The sequence below is a fragment of the Hyla sarda genome, chromosome 2 (genome assembly GCF_029499605.1).
Source record: "Hyla sarda isolate aHylSar1 chromosome 2, aHylSar1.hap1, whole genome shotgun sequence".
Classification (NCBI taxonomy): Eukaryota; Metazoa; Chordata; class Amphibia; order Anura; family Hylidae; genus Hyla; species Hyla sarda.
In genome coordinates, this window is record NC_079190.1 from 145,398,555 (window position 1) to 145,419,859 (window position 21,305).

A 21,305-nucleotide genomic window follows, 5' to 3' on the forward strand; every position below is an offset into this window, starting at 1 on the left:
CAGGGTGTACCTGTACGCCGTGGGAATGCCTGCTAAATTCATTCACATGCAACCCAAATTCTCAGGGTTACCTGAGCTCTGTGACCTTGATGCTAACTGTGTTATTAGGAGGACAGCTGCACTACGCAAAGAAACTCAGTTATCAGATAAGGCAGCTAAAAGTAGTGACAGTGTCCCTTTAATAGTATAGCAAATGCTTTAAAAGAAAAGTGTACACTTGCTTCAACATAAATATCTGCTGCACAGACAATATTTTAGTAATGCCATTTTTATACGCAGAGCATTTACATGTGTTAACCAGCCAGAAACATGTATATATCAACTTGTAATAAAAAAAATTATATACTGGGCATTTTGAGTTTTAACAAATAAGTTCGATAAGTCACTAGTTTTTAGCAATAATAAGGCTGAAACCAAGGGACAAGCAAATAAGTAGAATAAGGAGATTTTTTTTTATACTCCCTGTAAAATCTCTCGTAGCCTTCATTGGGGGGACACCTATTCTGATGGGTATATGCTCTTGCCACTAGGGGAAAAAAAGCTGGCTCCTCCCTGGCAGGATATACCCGCCCACTGGAAGTGAGGTAATCAGATTTGTCACAAAGCAGTAGGAGAAGCCAACAAAGAAATATGTCCGAAGGACCCTAGAAAGGAATCCCGGATAAAAAATAAAATAAATACAAATAAACAAATAACCGGAAAAGAATATCTGGACAAATGCAGAAATGGGTGGGTACGGTGTCCCCCAATGAAAGCTACGAGAAAAAGATTTTCTGGTGAGTAAAAATTAAAGAAAAAAAAAAAAAAAACAACCTCCTCATCCTCGGTCACTCTCCATTGGGGGACCGCTATACTGATGGGATGTTCCAAAGAAGTCCCCTAGGGTGGGAAGAACAATCAACAGCGAAAGGGGAATCATTCTAGACCAAACCCATTCGCCAATAAGGCCTGCTGACAAGAACCCAGGCCAGAGATAACCGAGGCCCAGAAACCATGCTCTCGGAAGATCCCCCGTCCATGGAGATGGACTGGGACACCAAAGGAAGGGTCCGTCCGTGGCAGAGACTCTAAACCCCCGGTCCATAAAGAGAGATAAGAAAGAGTCGACTAGGAACCAGGAACGGCGACCTAGAAAAGAAGGCAGCACCCCAGAATAGTGTCCAAGACAAGGAGACCAACCGGTCTTGGACCCAACGGTCAGGACGGGAACGGAGAGGGAAACTAAAGAGAACCAGGCTGAGACTCCCAGGCTCTGGACAGGAAGGTTACTCCAGAAGACTCTGGTGTCAGTGTAGTGCAACTGACACAGGCAGTGAAGAAGGAACAAACCTTACTAGGGAGATTGTGCCAAGGGGGGGGGGGGGGGGGGGGGGGCGGGGGAGGAGAGCAATGGCAGGACCCAAATGACAGCTGGTGGCTAGACCGGCCATCTCCAAGCCATACCTGATTACATAAACACCTCCAGTAGAGAAAACTGCTCAGGCTGCATGAGCAGCAGTAAATAACCAAGAAACAGAAAGAGCCAGGCTGCAATAGTGGGCAGAAAGCACACAGGCATAGACTGCGAAAGGCTCTTTTGAATCCTCCCAACGAACGACAAGGGCCCAGTCAGAAACCCCACCTATATAGCAGGAAAAGAGTTGGCCCAAACTCTGCAGTAGAAAGCGGCCAGCGATTTTGTCCCCCCTAGTGGAGGGGAAAACAAGGGTTGGTCGAGATGAAACTCAGGCACCGACCATGCAAAGTCCCCTGATCCCCATACCCCTGTGGAAGTGGGATTGACCAAGTGCGCCAGGAACTGTAGGAGCAGCAGATGGGTGCCAACAGAGCCAGTTCGGTAATGTGTAAGGCAAAAGAGCAGGCGTCTGAGCCACCCTGCACATGAATACAGAAAAATACCTGGAGGCATTTGAACTGAACTGATTGATGCCCCGCCAGGCCCCATGCCAGAACAGAGGTGCTCAACTGCCACAGACATGTGGAAACAAGGCTACAGGAAGGCCAAAAGGCACACCCCACCGACAGATGAGAAGGTGGGCTCCACACATGCAGAGGGACCGTAGTACATGTAGAGACACAGACATGGATTGCTCGCATTAGTAGTGGGGTACAAAGATGGCAGATCCGAAAGCAACCACAGACATCAAAAATTCCGGCAGTATGGAAGACAGGCTCAGCACCCAACGGTGAGTCACAACCATGCACCTAGTAGACCAATGTGGAACTCTTAGAAAGGGGTACAGAGAGTGCTGCTGCTGTAGGTGTGAAAGTCCATGCAACTTGCAGGAAACGCCCACATCCCATCTCCTAAGGGTGCTACACACCAGGACTGCTGTCGCAGATGCAATAGATGAAGAAAGCATGAGGGGCAGGAAACATGTAGACACAGTCTGACAACAGCTATAAAGGGTCCAATAAGAGGTCCAAAGGACCCACAGAGAGACACTCCGGTTGGAACCTCACATGGAAAGGTACCAGACTGCAGCCGTGGGAGTGGCAGGAATGGGGGAGGTGACCTGGTGGATTGGAAAACCATGCGGACACAGGCCAGCTATCTGGCATAGGGATCTATGGGAGTACCGGGTCCCACATAAAGAACCAAACACTGAAAGTGGGTCACCAGCCTTCAGCCGTGAAAAAGGTAGACATGGAGAGAGGGACCTGGTAAAGTAGGAAACCCTGCGAATCAGTACATGGTGCATTGTATAGGGCCCGTGGAGCAACATGGGGAGACTCACATGGTACTACGCTTTAGCAGTAGGTTACCGGAACTTCCATCCATGGTGTGGGAAGCGTATGGTAGTTGAACCGACGTATTGGTAAGCCATGCGGATAACTATCTGACTGGCTGGCTGGCATAGGATTCCCGAATGCACAGGATCACTCCATCGGACCCTCCCACAGAAAGTGGGGCACCGGAGTGTGGCTGATATAACAGGCGACCTGGCAGAGTAGGAGACCCAGCAAATGAAAGACTGGCAGCAGTTCAAAGTACCTGCAGGGACCCCCATCCGGATTCCTCACACCAGCAGTGAGATATGGGAAACCTAGCAGTGCCCGTGGCAGCCCTGAGATGGGAGACCGATGGCGGCGGAAATAGTGCAGACAACAGTCTGGCGAACAAGTACACCTCCAGGTGCTGGCGAAAAGAGGAAAACAGTCAGATAGGTGATCAATGAACCCCTCTGTCACATGTGGGAGGAAGGGGAGCCCATGGATAAAAAACCCCGCTCCCCTGGGAGATTGGGGAGGCTGAGGAGCCATGGATTGTATTCCCTTCACCCCATATAGGGTCCCTAGGACACGCTGGGACACGACTTCGTACACCTTGTACCTCAATGGCGTACCGGAACTCCAGTCGCAGGTACATCAGCCACGTGATGTGTGACAAGCGGTGCAGGAAACCATGCAGACCACTTTCTGGCTAACTGTTATGGGTCCATAGTAGACAACTAGTCACTCCACCGGACACCTCGCACTAACAGTGGGATACCAGAATGATAGCCGCAGATGCGGCAGCTGTGAGATGAGTGACAAGCAAGACTACTTTCCGGCATATCGATATGAGCACTAGCAGCGGATGCGGTAGCCTGTAGAGGAGGGGACATTGTATGACACGCAAAGAACACCCCCTTGGTGGGTGGCTGGCAGACCTGACTCAAAAGAGTCCTTAGTGTCAGCCAGGAAACAAAAGCCCTTGCACACGGTATGGCATTCAGTGGTAGGGGAGAACAGGCATTGAATATACCCCTGGCAGTTTCCAAGGGATCGTGAGAACCCTGCAAAAAATAGGGGCACCAGAGGTATGCCGCAACTGACGCAATGTAATTCGTCTATAGCCGGTCACCTTACAGGATGACTGAAGCAATAGAAGCGGCCCCAAGACAGTCCCTAGGAAAGGGACCCTGCAGATAGTAAAGTGAATTAAAAACAAATGACAGACCAAGGCTGCATAGTGACTGGTTGCCACAAGGGGGAGCTCATAAGCTGCAAGGGAAATCAAGTGTGCAATACAATGATTGGCCACAAAAGGGCGGCAAACCCCACCATATTGGATAAATATGCAAGTAGACTGCAGCACTCCAAGTTGTGGTGAAAAACATGAAGAAGCGTTTATTTCATCAAGTTCAAAAGGGGCAACGTTTCAGCTGTGTGCATGCAGCCTTTATCAAGCCTTGATAAAGGCTGCATGCACACAGCTGAAACGTTGCCCCTTTTGAACTTTATGGAATAAATGCTTCTTCACGTTTTTCACCACAACTTGGGAGTGCTGCGGTTTTCTTGCATATCTATATCCATCCATACACACACACTTTTATTTATCATTATTATGAACAGGCAGGAGGAAGCGTGGGGAGCCAGACACCCTGCGCTGAGCAGCCCGCAAGGCCCCCCAAGAAAGAATGGGGACTGTAAGGACATACAGATGCGGGCAGCCCCAGGAGCGGTGATGGCTTGGAGCAGTGCGCTAATAAGCGCATGCTAAGCCACCGCGCAGGTCTGGGGCCAGGGACTAGAGTGGGCCAGATAGGAAGAGCTCCTGCTGGGCCACAGCACAGGAAGGGCAATGGTGCCACACTCACTGAAGAGCGCCCCCGTCTCCGCAATGGTGGAGGGGCAGAGCTAGACATCGCCGGAGGCACAGAGAAGAACAGCTGCGGTTAAGTACGCGCTGATCGTAGAGAGGAGCAGTGGAGCACGTGAACCTTGAGAGGAGGAACTGCCTGACACTGCCTGGGGGGCATACTCGCCTCAGTTGCCACATACACACACCTTCACTGCTTCAGCCAGCTTATGGTCATGCTGCATCATACTAAGATAGCGGGGCGAGCAGGGGCAGTGGGGACCCGGACCCAGGTACAACCTCCAGGCGTTGGCGAGAAGGTGTTAACAGTCTTGTACTCTGTCTGTGCCCCTTTGTCGCATATGAGGGAACAGGTAGCGCCATGCTCCTGAACCCCCACCTGAAAAAGGGAAATTAAAGTGAGTAAAAACCTAACTAAACAGGAGTTACTAGAAAATAATAAAAAAAGACCAGGTCTGGGGGAGCTCCCAGATCTGTGTCTTGCCTCTTACTGACACTAGCTAAAACTGATTACCTCACTTCCAGTGGGCGGGTATATCCTGCCAGGGAGGATCAGACTTTTTTTCCCTAGTGTCAGAGCCTCCTAGTGGCAAGAGAATATACCCATCAGTATAGGTGTCCCCCAAAGAAGAGCGACCGAGAAAGGATAATTTTATCTCAAGGCAAGTTTTCTCTTCTGCAAACTATGTTATGCTAGAACACCACCACAAACTTTTCTAGTAACATTTGGCATGCCTGAAAGAAACTCACATCATCCACCAAAACCTCTAGTTCATACTCATGGATTCCGCCTCCACCATACACACAGAAGCCAACAACCACCACACCGAGTTTATCCACAGAGAAGCAGATTGCATCTGGTGAGCCATTTCCAGTGTTCCAGCTTCTACCCTGGCTTGTCTTTGTGAATCGATTAGGAGTGGACTTAACAGAATGGAGAGAGTTTAACCCATCAACCTAAACAAAAAAAACAGAAAGCCATAGATTAAAAAGCATTACATTTCTACCAATCTTTGCTTTTTAGCTTGGTGTTCCTCCAGTTATATGCTTCATATTCTCTATATTCAAGTATTCGTGTTCTCTGAATGAAACAGATCATCCAGGTACATGCAGCTGAAATAATTTGTTAATTGTTAACAGCTGCACAACTTCGCGGCTAAACTGCAGTTTTACTGTTAAACCCGCAAAACCACTTTATTATTTTTTAAACGTAGAGATGTAATAAGTGTCTTAAAACATGAAAATTCTGGCGCACAGCATGTACACCAGTTTTGTCACATTTACGACACAATCTGAGACAATATTTTTAATGAAATGTAAAATGTGTACAAAATGTAACAATAAGTACCTCTGATCCAAGGGCAGATGCTGTTAATTCACTGACAATGCTAGCAAGAAGACCACAAGTGTTGGATACCAAGTGTGAAGAAAAGAGTTCATGCTCCCTGCGTAGGCTGTTCCTTACAGGTAGAACAACAATAACTAGCATCTTTTCTAGAACTTCTCGAAAGCTTGTCATTCCAAAAACATTTTCTTCACTCTGGATAATACAAAGTAAACCGTAACTTACCGAACATTTGCCAGATAATCTATAAACTTCTATAACAAAGTGGAAAATCTGAACAAAAAAAATATACAGCCTGGGCATTTTGCATGGTAAAAGTACACAGCTATAATGAAGTCAATGTTAAACTTTCTTCCTGGAAATTCTACTTTACATATGTAATGAAATGTCCAATGTATTTGTTAAAAAAAAAATGAGCATAAATAACGGTGTTAACTCAATTAAGACATTACTGATTTCTGAAACAAAATAGAAAAGTCTTCCCAGACCTGACTTAGTTTTTCCATGCAGGATACCAACAGAGGGAAGCGGTGCGCTAGTGCAGTATCATTTTCTGTGCTGACTTGCTTAATGATAGACCGTAGCAGAACTTCACCGTCGTAAGCAATGGGAAAAATTGAGGTAAGCTTCACAGACGTATGGCAGAGAGCGGACATAACTGCAGCTAGAAGACGACTGCTTGATGTTTTGAAATTTGCTTCTTGTATGTCCTTCAGGAAACAATAAACAAATATTTTATTAAGTGATTAACAAAAATCACTGCAATTAACTGGTCTGTGGAAACCAAAACTGTACTAAATTAGTTATGGAGCTAAATTTTATAATTTATTTTACACAATCTACTGCAAATATGTATGAATGTATTTAAATATCCACCTATTTTACACTCTTCCATAAAGATGCAGTCTTAAAAGAGAACTCATGTCATCCTAGTTTGAGCATCCTCAGATCCATTAGAAGGTTCTAGTTACACAACTCTACACACTATTAAATACATTAGGTAGAATTCCCCAATCCACATTAAATTATCAGACTTCCCTGAAAATTAATATTTGTACCTGATCCAAGCAGTTTAGTAAATCACAGAGACATGCCCACTGTAGTGCAGGTGTGGGGTAGAAGGAATGGAAGCAAGCTGTAAAGGTGTTATGGCACTCCTGAAGAACTGCTTCCAGAAGGCTTAATGGTTGACTCAGATAACCTTGGGGATCATTGTCCAGTTTCATCATGCAGTTATCCACACCCTCAGAAAGGATTTTCCTTAGCAAAGTTCTTGTTTTTCCAATGCACTCAGCCAATTTGGATGTTTCTTCTATGACTGGTTTAGTAGAAGCTTAAAACAAAGAGGAGAATCATTTATGTGTTTTGCTATCTAATCTACAAGGGTTTAAAAAAAAAAACAAACACACCCAAACAAAGTATGTATAATACAGTATCCGTATTTGTGTGTAAATTTTTTTTTACATCTACAGTACAAAATTAAAATGTATCTTAATTATATTCACTAAAGAAACGTGTGTGCCCAGAAAAATGTGTGCGCATAATTGTCTTACATTTTTAGTGGAAGGTTAAGTATGCAAAAAGAACAAAGCCAATATGCCAAATTAACCCCTTAAGGACTCTGTTTTTCCGTTTTTGCACTTTCGTTTTTTTCCTCATCACCTTCTAAAAATCATAACTAGAGATGAGCGAATTTACAGTAAAATCGATTCGTCACAAACTTCTCGGCTCGGCAGTTGATGACTTATCCTGCATAAATTAGTTCAGCTTTCAGGTGCTCCCGTGGGCTGGAAAAGGTGGATACAGACCTAGGAGACTCTTTCCTAGGACTCTATCCACCTTTTTCAGCCCACCGGAGCACCTGAAAGCTGAACTAATTTTTGCAGGATAAGTCATCAACTGCCGAGCCGAGAAGTTCGTGCCAAATCGAATTTACTGTAAATTCGCTCATCTCTAATCATAACGTTTTCAATTTTGCACATTAAATTCCATATGATGGCTTATTTTTTGCGCCACCATTTATTATTTTTATTTTTTTCCTTTTTTATTTACATTTTTATTAACAAATGATGTCATACATTTTAACTGGTGCATTGGATACGTTAAATACCATTTAGATAATTCAATAAAATCTTCCAATACATCAGACTTACAACAACAGCAAGCTACTTATTATCCCCTCTATCCTCCCCTCCTCCCACCTCCCTCTCAACCCAAGGAGAGAAAGAAAAATTATACTTTGCAGTGACAGTCATTTTACCAAAAAATCCACAGCGAAACGGAAAAAAATTCATTGTGCGACAAAATTGAAAAAAAAAAAAAAATAATAATCACTTTTGGGGGCTTCCGTTTCTACGCAGTGCATTTTTTGGTAAAAATTACACCTTATCTCTATTCTGTAAGTCCATACGGTTAAAATGATACCCTACTTATATAGGTTTGATTTTGTCGCACTTCTGAAAAAAATCATAACTACATGCAGGAAAATTTAAACGTTAAAAATTGTCATCTTCTGACCCCTATAACCCCTATAATTTTTTCATGATATAAAAAGTGACAAAAAATACGCTATTTTGGACTATGGAATTTTTTTGCACGTACGCCATTGACCATGCGGTTTAATTAATATATTTTTTATAGTTCGGACATTTATGCACGCGGCGATACCACATGTTTATTTTTATTTACACTTTTTTTTTTATGGGAAAAGGGGGGCGATTCAAACTTTAATTAGGAAAGGGGTTAAATCACCTTGATTAAAGGACAACTGTAGTGGTACCGTTTTACATATGTCCGTGCCTCAAAAATAAACAAAATAAACTCGTACATACCTTCCCACGAGCCCCCGTTGGTCCGGCAGTGCTGACGTCATTCCACTTCCTGGGGACGGGGACGCCACAGAGCCGACGGCGTATCACCGGCCGTAGCGATGTCCTGCCCCGGCTGGCGATAGGCTGAGCCGACTGTCCTGTAAGGAGCTCTAGCCGGTTTCTTATATGACAGTCGGCTCAGCCTATCACCAGTCGGGGCAGGACATCGCTGCGGCCGATGATACGCCTGAGACTGTGGCCTAAAAACAATTAAAGCCCTCACAGTTATTTGGCAAAGTAGTCATTTTTCACTCCATACCACATCCAGTACATACCAATGCAATGTATTTCCATACAGGCACAGAACCAGGAGGGGGCAGCAGGGACACACAAGAAACAGTATTTAGAACCTGTGATGTTTGAGGTGGCAGTTTCGACCCTTTTCAGAGAGCAACAGGCAGCAGAAGTGTTATATAATAAAAAATAAATAAATAAAAGCCATGCGATTTGTGAAAAACTAGCAGAGTTCACAGATTGATATGCCGTACTTTCATAAAGAGTTAGAAAATAATTGGCGGTGGATACTGTGCCAGTTTACATGTGGTTTCAAAAACGCCCTCAATTTCAAGAGAACATGGACCCCGAAGGAGAAGATGGGAGGGAATAATGGCAAAGAAAGGAGCGGAAGACCCTGAAAAGGAGTATCCAGAACACCGGAGCGGCCGACATGGGAATTGGAGGTTCCCGAGTCTCCCGGAAGACTTACACCCGAGGGGTAAGGAAAACCAATGTCCACGAAACGCTCCAGGTGACAAAGATCCGTGCCGACACAAAGAAGTGCGGTACAGAAAGACAGCCCCATAAATAAGATCGCAGAGAAATCTGGGCAGGACTGCTACACATGAGTGAGACCTTAACCATCACTAAGGTCAAAAGAACAAGGAGGGCCTAGAGATAAAGGCACGCCACAGCGTCCCAGGATAGTAGCAAAGACAAGGAGACCAACTGGTCCTGGGCCCCAGTGGTCAGAGCGGACCAGAGCAACCCAAAGCAAAAACCCTTCAGGACGGGAACGGAGGGGGAACAAAATCATGGCTGACTGGATTCCTGAACGCTCAGGATCACTCCTTCAAACCTTCCCACAGAAAGTGAGGGTACCGGAGTGCGGCCAATCCAATGGGTGACCTGGTGGTGCTGGAGACCATACAGACTAAGTCTGGCTGACTGGCATCATCCCTGTGCACTTGCAGGAACCCTCGTCCAGAGTTCTCTCACGTAGAAAGGGGGGTTGACAACTTGTCAACATTTGTAAACAAATAAAATACATACGTTTGTAATAAATCATATTTCTACTATGGAGATTAAACATTAGATTATACATTATACAGTTAGCTTATTTACAGACTGGATAATTTTATAGTACATCACATTTATAGGTTTCATGGACTGCAAACTGTTTGTGTAATTTTACACAGTTAAAAATTAAGGTGAAAACTGATCAAACAAAAATCCAAAAAATAAATAAGTTAAGCATCCATTTAGTTACCTAAAAAAAAAAAAAAAAAAAAAAAAAAAAGATAATTGGAGATATTACAAATCTGTATCATGTCAGGCAAAAGATTTTTTTTTAACACTTACCGTAAAAATCTCTTTCTCGAAGGATCCATTGGAGGACACAGACCGTGGGTGTATGCTGCTGTCTCTAGGAGGTATGACACTATGGCAACAAAGAAGTTGGCTCCTCCCAGCAGGATATACCCGCCTCAAGGTCCTGAGGTAATCAGTTTTAGTACCAGAGCAATAGGAGAGAACCGACAGGTCAAGGAAAAAACACGAACTGTCCGAGAACCAGAAGAAAAGATATAACTGAACACACCCTCGGACAGAGAACCAAAGAGAAACCCAAAAGGACGGGAGCTGTGTCCCCCAATGGATCCTTCGAGAAAGATTTTACGGTAAGTGTTAAAAAATCTCTTTCTCTATCGGCTCCATTGGGGGACACAGACCGTGGGACGTACCAAAGCCGTCCCTTGGGTGGGCAGATAGTCAGGCAGACGGCTGTGCCGCCAGCAGCAGTTTACGGCCCAGACTAGCATCAGCCGATGCGAAAGTATGAACCCGGTAGAACCTTGAGAAAGTGTGCAAAGACGACCAAGTAGCCGCCTTTCAAATCTGCGAGGCCGAGGCTTTGTTCTGGAGAGCCCAGGATGCCCCAACAGAAACGGGTAGAATGAGCCACAACCCTAAAGGGAGGAATCTTCCCCCTACAGCGATAAGCTTCCGAAATGGCAGATCGGATCCACCGAGAAGGGGTAGCCTTGGAAGCAGGTTGTCCCTTACGACGACCTTCCATAAGGACTAAAAAGGAACCGCACTAACAAAACGAAAAAGAGAGAGAGGTAACACCTAACAGCCCAAACCACATCCAGTTTGTGGAGTAAATGCTCCCTAGAATGAGAAGGAGCGGGACAAAAGGACGGAAGAATAATGTCCTCATTGAGATGAAAGGCCGAAACAACCTTAGGCAAAAAGGAAGGATCTGGCCGGAAGACAACCTTGTCCTGGTGAAGCACCAGAAACTGAGAAAGGAAGGAGAGAGCTGCCAATTCAGACACTCTCCGAATGGAGGAAATAACAAGAAAACGCCACTTTACAAGAAAGGAGGCGCAGGGACAACTCCCCAAGGGGTTCAAAAGGTTAACCTTGGAGTACCCCCAGAACCAGATTCAAATCCCAAGGGGGAGAAGGTGACCGGTAAGGAGGGGCAGCATGCGCCACTCCTTGAAGTAAGGTCCGGACATGAGAATTAGAAGCAGGAGGATGCTGGAAAAGAATAGAAAGGGCCGAAACCTGACCCTTGAGGGAACCGAGAGACAACCCCAGTTCCAATTCCGACTGCAAGAAAGAGAGAAGATGGGAAACCGAAAAGGTAACAGGACACAAGACCTGAGCTTCACACCAACTAAAATAAGACCGCTAGGTACTGTGGTAAATTTTTGCCGAGGAGGACTTACGAGCCTTGAGCATGGTGCGAATGACTTGGGAAGAGAAACCGCGGCTCTCAAAACCGCGGTCTCGACCACCACGCCGTCAAGCAGAGACGGTAATAGGGGTAGCACAGGAGACCTGAGATAGGAGGTCTGGACGATAGGGAAGGCGCAACGTTAAGTCGTTCAGGAACCTGACCATGACAACGTACCACACCCGCCAGGCCCAGACTGGGCCGCTAGAACGGCGAAAACGTCTCACTGAGAGTTTCCTCAAGACCCCGAAAAGAGAAGAAAGGGAGGAAACAGATAAGGTAGGGCAAAGCCCGACCACCAAATAGACAAGGTAGGGCAAGGCTCCACCAAGAGAGAGGAACGCTTCGGTTGTGCCAGGACAAGCAGAGGTCCACGCCTGGAGCGCCCCAGGGGTTGCAGATCACACCAAACACCCCTGGATGTAGGGACCCGTGGCCTTGGACGACTGAGGACCGGCCAAGAAGATCACATCCCAGAAACTGCAAGACTGAAGATAACTGAGATGGCCGGAAACCTGAGTTCCGCCCAGGCGGAAAATTCCCAAGGAGCAAGCAAAGAAAGAATTGCCCTAGGCCCCAAAATGTTGGAGAAAAAGCTTCTCGGGGGGCCAAAACCCCAGACCAGGCGGTCCCTGAAAACACCTCCCCAGCCTGACAGACTGGCAGGGATGGACAGGAAGGAACACCCCCGAAATAAATGAGGGGGAAAACGAAGCCACCATAGAAGTGACCAACAAGACTGACGAGAGAGAACGATCTTGCGGCCGAGAGACAATGGAGACCTGTCACACCGGAAGAAAATCACCAGTTGAAGAGGTCGGTGATGAAACTGGGCAAGAGGCACGGCCTCCACGGCCGCCGCAAATCAACCCAGGACATCCATGCAAAAGCGAATGGAAACTGGAGCAGGGAGCCGAGGGCATCAGACTCTTGAAAAGAGTCGGCGGAGTCGAAAGCGGGCAGAGGCCGCATCGAACTGGAGCCCCAGGAGAGCGGTTGGGCTTGTCCCAAATGACCATTCAACCGAAGTGAGACAAGGTCTGGGAGGTTGAGACTAAGACTCTCCAGGATATGGGTCCTGGCTGGATCTCAGATCAGGAGGTAGTCCAAATAAGGAATCACGGAAACCACTGTTGTCCGTAAAAAGGCCATCACAGGTGCCAGGACTTTGGTGAAGGTCAGACCAAAATGGATAGCCACAATAGAAATGATGGTCCGGAACTGAAGAGCGGAGGTACCGCTGATGACCGGGAAACAATGAGAAGTGGAGGCAGGCATCCTTGATGTCCAACGAGGAACGAAAACTCCCCTGAACCATGGACGCCAGCACCGAATGGAGAGACTCCATTCGGGATGGGAACGCAAGATGCTGGCTGAGATACTAGAGAACCAAGACTGGGCGAACAGAAACGCCTTTCTTGGAGATCACAGAGAGGTTGGAATAAACCTCGAAAAACATTCCCCTGAAGCTGCATATCCAGGAATCACGGAGGGTGAGAGGCGACCAACCACCTGAGAGAGGTCGGCGGGTGGGGGGGGGGGGGGGGGGGGGGACCATTCAGGCCGAGGAAGGCCTACGGGTGCCTGATGGAACCGCCAAACGGCTGGAACGGATAGCCGACCTCTGGGAGGAATGGGATCAGAAAGAGGAGCCCTCTTCCCATGAAGGCGCCTGGCTGGATCCTTTGTTGGTACCCTTTGTTGGCACCAAAGGTCCGAAGAACCGGAAGGAGAACTTACGACGGAAAGCAGTTTTGTGAGCCTTACCAGAGGTAATAAAGAACTCTTTTTCCGCCCGTCGCCTCACTTCCTGAAGGTGGCGTCCGCATTCCAGGCTTAAAGCCACATGAAGGGACGGTGTCCATCAGGTAGCTTGTGGTAAAGGCAGCACAGTGGCTGCACATGGAAGCAGAACACAGAAAAAAAAACTCCGGCTGCAGAGCATCAGAGAGCTAGATTAAATAAATCCTCCGGAGGGATCTTGAAGACTACCCTAGCAGAGTTGGAAGACCATACTAAAAGGGCCTTTGACACCCAGGCAGAAGCAAAAGCAGGAAGAGAACCTCAAGAGAACCCTCAAGGGCAGAGATTGCCAAAATATCCACCTTCATGTCCGCTGGATTCTTGAAGGCAGCTGCATCAGCCAACGGCCGGGAAGGAGCCTTAAAGACGGGAGACCGGCGGATCCACAGTTGGAGAGGAGGTCCACCGAGCAATGAGGTCCTTGGCGAAGGAATACCGCGCGTGAACCTTCTTGGTTTCCTGAAACTTCTTGTCAGGGTGACTTACGGCGGATACCCGCAGGGCGTAAAAATCAGCGTGAGAGCTGAAAGTCTTGAGTGCCAGTCGGGCACAAAGAAGGAGACTTCTGGAGCCACGTCCGAAGTTCCTGGGTCCTTTAGATGGAAGGTGTCTCTTATGGCCGCAACCACTGAGTACACCACATCAGGCACATCCAAGCGGTCCTGAGTTGGAGGCCGAATCAGAAACCTCATTCACATGTTCTCCAGGTGAATGGGAAGGAGGTGAGGCAGCCCTGGAAGAGGTCGGACACGATAAAAGGAAACTTCTGGACCACGTCCGAAGTTCCTAGGTCCTTTAGCTGGAAGATGCCTCTTATGGCCGCAACCAATGAGTACACCCCATTAGGCACATCCGTGCAGTCCTCTGAGTCGGAGGCCGAATCAGAACTTCTTCCACAAGTTCTCCAGGTGAATGGGAACGTGTGAGGCGGCCCTGGAAGAGAGAGAGACTGACCTGGTACGCGAGTCTGGAGAGCCAGAGCAGCGACCCTGGGAGCATTCTCTAGAGGAGCGACGCTTGCTACAGGTCGGAGTAACAGGGCGATGCCTGCGAGGGGAGCACCCGTGCCTGCCAGAAGACTCGCGGGATGAGTCAGATGACACACCCCTATGATGCTGCGAGAGAGTCAGAATAGGGGCAGAGCGGGACCCTCCGGAGGGCCGGTGTAGGAAGGGCCTCTCCAAGGCAGTCCCACACATCGGGAGACCTGAGCCAAGTCGGATATAGACTGGGAGAGGGAGGGAACCCAGGCTGGAGGGGCGGCCGAACCCACTGGGTCTGGAAGAACAACCGGGGTAGAGTAGCAGGGGGGTCTGGGGGAGCAGTGGAGCAGGCAGAACAAGTGGTTCAGCAGAACAAGTGGTTCAGCAGAACCAGACAGTTTAGAGTTACAGTATTAAAAAAGAGTAAAGGAGTGGCTAACACTCCAGTTAACTGTTTAGAGGGAGGCCGTTCTGGGCCTCTCTAACCCAAGACTGTGTGACATTTCACTGTGTTGCTGATACAGTCTGCATATTTTACTGTTTCACATGCCTTGAGATCCCCATCCTATTTTAAAATTTAAACCACAACACTAACACTGTCCCACCCCGGGACTCGAACCCGTGGTGGTCTCCAGCTGTCAGAGAGGAGAAATGCCGGCCAATAGCAAGGGAGGAGGTGTTAGGAGCAGGGGGCACCGGTGATTGGCTCCTGCCACCATAATGGCGCGCACAGCTCTGATTCGTGCACAGTTCGTGCCCAGAGAAGCCAAAGTATTAACAAGAAGCCCCGAATTGGCGCCTGCTCCTTGCCCCGAGCGCACATGTGAATGCATGTGCGCTCGCGGGGAACTGAGCGGACTAGACGCCGCCGGCAGCAGCCGAAAGTGAAAGTAAGCCGGCGGTCAGAGCGCCCGCATAGAGAACGCCGTGGCTGTCAGCCGCTTCAATGTAAAAACACACACACACATCTATATATATATATATATATATGAATAAAGTGTAGAAAGTTGCCCATTCAAACTGCCACTGCTCACCCCAGTTTTTAATAAAGGACCCCCTGTCCAGGCCAGCCCCATTAGACCCATGAGAAGGTGGGCCAAAAACTGATGGTCTCCAGATGTTGCAAAACTGCACCTAAGGAGAAAGGGAAATATACTCACCTCAGTCAGAAGAACTTACTTCATGAAGTCTTCCTATGAAGTCTTCAGCCAGCTTTTATCACCTGCAATATGCCGGGCTACCATGTGCGAGCGAGGCGAGCAGGGAGATAGGGTGACCCGGACCCATGAGGTACAAACCCAGGTGCTGACCGTTGGCGAGAGGGGGTGAACAGCGCATATATGCAATGTCTGTGCCCCCTTACTCGCAATGGGGAAACAGTGAGACGCAGTTCCCGAGTACCCACCTGAAACCAGGAAAGAAAATGGAATAAAAAAATCTAAGACATCCCTAAATCTAGGAAAATAATAAAACATAAGACCTGGTCTGGAGAGAACTCCAGACCGTGTCTACCTCCTTAGACACTAAGCTTAAAACTGATTACCTCAGGGCCTGGAGGCGGGTATATCCCGCTGGAGGGAGCCGACTTCTTTGTTGCCATAGTGTCATACCTCCTAGAGACAGCAGCATACACCCACGGTCTGTGTCCCCCAATGGAGCCAATAGAGAAATCCAATTTACAAATGTGGATAAATTAAAAAGCAGCAGCCAAAAAAATGCAGCAAAAATGTAACAATATTGGGAAAATAAAGTTATTAAAATACTGATACCTGATATAGGGTATATCTCACATGTGTATACTCTCAATAGTCGCAGACAACAAGTCCCAACAAATCGCAGTCTCTCCAAATCCAGCAGTGTGGCTGTGTACTGAAAGCCTTTCAACCCTCTCAGCTCTTCTACACCTAGAACCAAAGTTGTCCAACTCCAGTGCAAAATACTCAGCAAGGATTCAAAACACTCCTGGGTAAAGAAATAAAAGACCAGGATCAACATAGAAGGCCAGAGAAAATAAGATCGTAGAAACAAATAAGTGAGAGAGAAAAAAAAATACCATTGAAACGGATCGTGCAAATGATCTCTTCAGAATATGCACTGGTTCACTGACTTGCTGTTTTCCTTTGGCAGCACTTCCGTCACTCGTGGGCAACCTGGTAGATAATTGGCAAGACACAAGACATGTCAGACAAAAAGTTATAAAAAATTAATTAATAAATAAATCATACTGGATCTGATTAAATGGGGCATATACTAGAACAAAGGTCCTCCAATAATTTGCACCTTGTAAGGAAAGTAGGGAATATATAGTATAAGAAAACCTTAAAAAGGAGTCTTTTGGGCTTAAATGATTCATGGCCTTTACTCAGTATAAGCCATTCATCTTCCAAGTGCCATTGAAATGAACAGGAGCTGCAGTAATCTGGTACCACCAGAAATGTATGAACACACCGAAACCCATTTCTAGGTCGCGTTTCCCTAAATGATCAGTTTAACAATGGTAGAATGTGGAGGCAGACAACCCTTTAGGCTATGTTAACATGTGCAGAATTCCGCAGGGAGATTCTGTTGCAGCAGAGTCCCATTGAATTTAACGGGATTTTGCTGTGCTGTGCACACAGCTGAATTTCCATGTCAGCAGAAAGAATGAACCTGTTCATTCTTTCTGCATACTCGCGCGGAATGCTTCGCCGTCTATTCAGATAGCGCATTCCTGTGCTATCCTAGCATTGATATATTATGCTGGCACCCAGTCTCCAGAATGTCTGCATGGAGATTTTCCATGCGGACATTCCATAGTGTGAACATAGCCTAAATGAGAAGAGTGGTAATGCCCAATTGTCAACTTGTAGGAGAAAAACAAGGAATAAGGAGATAAACCGCACAATGAGTCATGAAACTAAATGCTCCAGAATTGTTACTGAGAAATTGGGTTCTCATATTTTCATGATAAAGTTATCTTATTGCTTCCAGTGCACATGATCAGGGCTCTTATAAGACACAAAGCTGGAGGCCAAAGTTCACAGGAAAGTGCTGCTGCATTAAAGACATGTTTTCATTAAATAGAATTCCTCTTATATGAAAATGAACATTCCCAGCAAAGTATATACCCACCAACTGTACTGTAAAAGCATTATGTGGATGACACTATCAAATCAGTATTAGACACTCAAAATGAACATTCCCAGCAAGGCATATACCAACCAACTAAATTGTAAAAGAATTACATGGATGACACTCTAAAAAGCAGTATCAGACACTATAAAAGATCACAGCTGTTCATTTTCATCTTTCAGTATGGTACTAGGAGTTTATAACTTGGAGAAGTACTTTGTATTAATACGGATATTACTCCCATGCTAGTTTATCATTTCAGGTTACATTTTCCAAACTTTTCCCTTTTCTTTCATCCATTGTTACCCAAGATTGTCGTTGTTTATGTAACTTTTGGAAAACAAATTTAGTAAAAAGGAAAGGAAAGGGAGAGGAGGGGTGGCATTAGGGACAGATAGCATTCAATGATGTGTGTACAAGCTCAGACTTTTCTTGGATTAACTATTAATGGGAAACAAAAAACACTTTCATGACCGTTTTCATATGTTCACCATTTTAAGTTTTACAGAGATTCTTACCTATATAACAACTGGGGTATTTGACCTGCATTAACATCTGTGCCATTATTTGACTTCTTTGAGCTTTTGAATTGGAAAACAACACTGAAAAAACAAAAACAGAGATCAGTGTCTATTTGTGATCATAGTTAAAAGTATTTGATACTGTGGTGTCCCGGTACAGGAAATGTCCTGTACCTTTTGTCTGGAGTCCCCTCAGCCAGAGTCCCTCCATGCTAATGGGCTCTCCTGAAGGGCTAACCCCTAGTTGCCTCTTAAGATGGTAATATTTAATGTATATATTTAATTAATCTAGGATACCTCTGTATAGGGTCTTAGAGGTCAACTGCCTTTGATTTATGTTATGCTATGGTTTAAGGACCTTTGGGTCATGTGATATACCCAGAGTTCCAGAGGTCAGGACTGACAGGTTTGACTATCCAATGAGCTTTGTTCCACCCGCTTAATATATAAGGGTCTGCTGCCACAAAATTTTCTCTTCTTCCTGCCGGATTATCAGAGAAAGCACATCTCCTATCGCATCATCAATTCAAGCTAGGCCTGAAGCCTTATCTTTCGCAGCCACTAAACCGTGAGTTATCAAACTCAAAACTACCAAAATCCTGTGGACATTCAATTATTTCTCCCTACCGTTTCTGGGACGGTTGGCGGTAGGACCATTACCCTAACGAAACTTCATCCTGGCGTCACAACAACATACCCTACACTATTACCTGCACCACCAAGCCACCACAATAGCATCTCCTATGAGATTCAAAAGCAACCATTTTGTGCCTTAAGCTCCAATGAAGGCATTTGTGTATCTATGAATAGACTACAACATACCCTGTGCCTTTCTAACCAACTGAATGATAGTTAAGCGTTCATCGAAGTCTGTAAGCTCTGGCGAGCAGGGTCCTCACTACTCCTGTTTCAATAGTTAGTGTGTAATATTGTTATGTCTGATACTTGTCTTTATTTGTACCCCAAAATTGTAACGTGCTGCAGAATCTGTTAACACTTTATAAATAAATGTATTATTATTATTCAGATGGAAGGGAGTACCATAACTACATCATAAGAATACAAAGTTTGCTAGTAGTAAGACTTAAAACCATGCCTGCAAAAAAGTGTACATGGCTTTTCATCAGAAAAATGCCCAGGACACTAAAATGTAATTTATTAGGAAGTCATTCAGACTGCCCACTATATAATGGTTTAGCCAATCCTCTTACATTTAGTACAAAGGCTGAAGGTATGAAAATTGTTACTGCAATGAAATGTGTGTTTATTTTGCTGCTAAAAAAGAAACTAGAGATTAAGGCTTCATTCACACTGCCATTGGGCTCAGATAGGGGGAGCTCCGTCGGCAGTTCCGCCAAGTCTAGCAGAAAAAAATTAAATAAAAATACAAAACTGTGCAAGCACTATTTTTTCTCCGCTAAATTCCTGTACAATTACTGGATCACCTGATGCAAGTGAATGGGGGCTGTCGGGATCCAGCAGTAGCCATTTGCATCCTGACTGTTTAAGGGTCTGATCGGCAAAACAAAGTGCATCAAACCCGTTAAGAGTCCGATCGGCTAACGACCGTGTGAACCTAGCCTAAGAAGTCTAAAGAAGGCTTTTAGTCACCAATGATATTTCCTTTAAATATGTAACTTAAGCTTGACAGAACAAAATCAAGGATAAACTAATGAAAACCAAATTAATTACACTATGATCTCTATATCTATATGACTACTGTTTGTCAGTCTCAAAAGAATGAAACTCAAAATTACCCATCATCTGTTGTAATTGAAGCTTGTCCATGAGAGCCACAGTCACTGCTAGGACCAGACACACGTGCCCAAGCCACATACCACCAGCCAGCTTGGAGAAGGACAGGCTCATCAAACATCATAGCATATTTCTCCCTAGGGTGGAAGACAAAATCAACCGTTAAATAGCCTGCAATTTGTTAATTAGTTCTAACATGAATTCTTAATTTACTCTACATTATGAGTTGGTGAAACATATGCAGCTGGGGATAGGAGGGGGCAACTTCCAGTCATCTATGAAAATAGAATCTATGCGGATCTATGGTTAACAAGACAAATTCATGGCAGTGAGTACTACTACCTTTAAACACACTGGCCCAGATTTATTAATCTGAGACAAAAAAAATGTGTCCGATTTTTTATTTTATCTCAGACAGGTAGCAACCAATTACAGCTCAGCTTTTATTGCTCTGGTGAAATGAAAACTGAGCTGTGATCAGTTTCTATTGGTTTCAGGCAGATTGATAAATCTGGGCCATATGTTCCTATGCTGGTTGTACATTGATTGCATTTAGACGAGAGGGAGAATTTATACAAAAGGATAGAGATCATAACACCACTCTGTGCAGACATTACCAGGCTTCTCTATGTTCTCTGCATGACACCAAACACAAGTATTACATATGTAAAGTAATGACAAGCCTTTTTTTTTTTTTTGCATGAAAACAAAGTGTGTATAGACCCTAATGAACAGTTGATCTTCCCAAATGTTATTACAAGTATGTCACGTAAAAAGTAGTTCTCATTTTATAAAGTGATCGCAAATCCCTAGGATACCTCTTGGACCTTAAAGGGGTATTCCAGCCAAAGACATCTTATCCCCTTATCTCATCTTATAGCCGCTGGGACCCCCAACGATCTCCATGCACCACCCGCCTTCTATGCAGGGCTGCTGCATCAGTCTCAGAAACCTCTGTTTCCAGGACTGGAGACGTGACATCACGCCATGCCATTCATATCTATGATCAGACATCGCAATTAGACATCTTATCCCCTATCCTTGGCCAGAATAACCATTTAAAAAAAAATCCACAGTGATAGTTTAGTATTGTGCCTTTAACAGTCTGTCTACTGTACAGCAGCACCCTGGTCACAATTCTCTGTACATCAAGTTCCAGGATGCAGGGAAGAGTGACCAGTATTGTAGCCCCATTCATTCTCAGGATTGGTGAGATACCAAAAGTAAGACTCCCACTGATCAATTGATGGCATCTCTTACCTTTAACAGGGTTTACCCACTTATACTTTATGGTGTGTTTAAACAATAGGAAACTGTGCGGAATGCCTGCGGACATCCCGCACATTTGGCCAATCCGGTCGGCTGCTAGG

General features: G+C 45.6%; 1 protein-coding gene across 19 annotated transcripts in view; it reads right to left on the reverse strand.

Moving 5' to 3' along the window:
- MYCBP2 (MYC binding protein 2) overlaps positions 1 to 21,305 on the reverse strand; it is a 318,664-nt gene that overhangs the window by 168,773 nt on the left and 128,586 nt on the right. For all 19 annotated transcript variants that reach the window (XM_056555563.1, XM_056555546.1, XM_056555556.1 and 16 more), the window contains 8 exons: positions 19,938 to 20,072; positions 18,178 to 18,261; positions 16,602 to 16,698; positions 16,318 to 16,510; positions 6,989 to 7,263; positions 6,419 to 6,640; positions 5,934 to 6,125; positions 5,336 to 5,542 (listed from right to left, as the gene is read on the reverse strand). In XM_056555563.1, the coding sequence (XP_056411538.1) occupies positions 5,336 to 5,542; positions 5,934 to 6,125; positions 6,419 to 6,640; positions 6,989 to 7,263; positions 16,318 to 16,510; positions 16,602 to 16,698; positions 18,178 to 18,261; positions 19,938 to 20,072 (1,405 nt within the window). The remainder of the gene's footprint in view (positions 1 to 5,335; positions 5,543 to 5,933; positions 6,126 to 6,418; positions 6,641 to 6,988; positions 7,264 to 16,317; positions 16,511 to 16,601; positions 16,699 to 18,177; positions 18,262 to 19,937; positions 20,073 to 21,305) is intronic.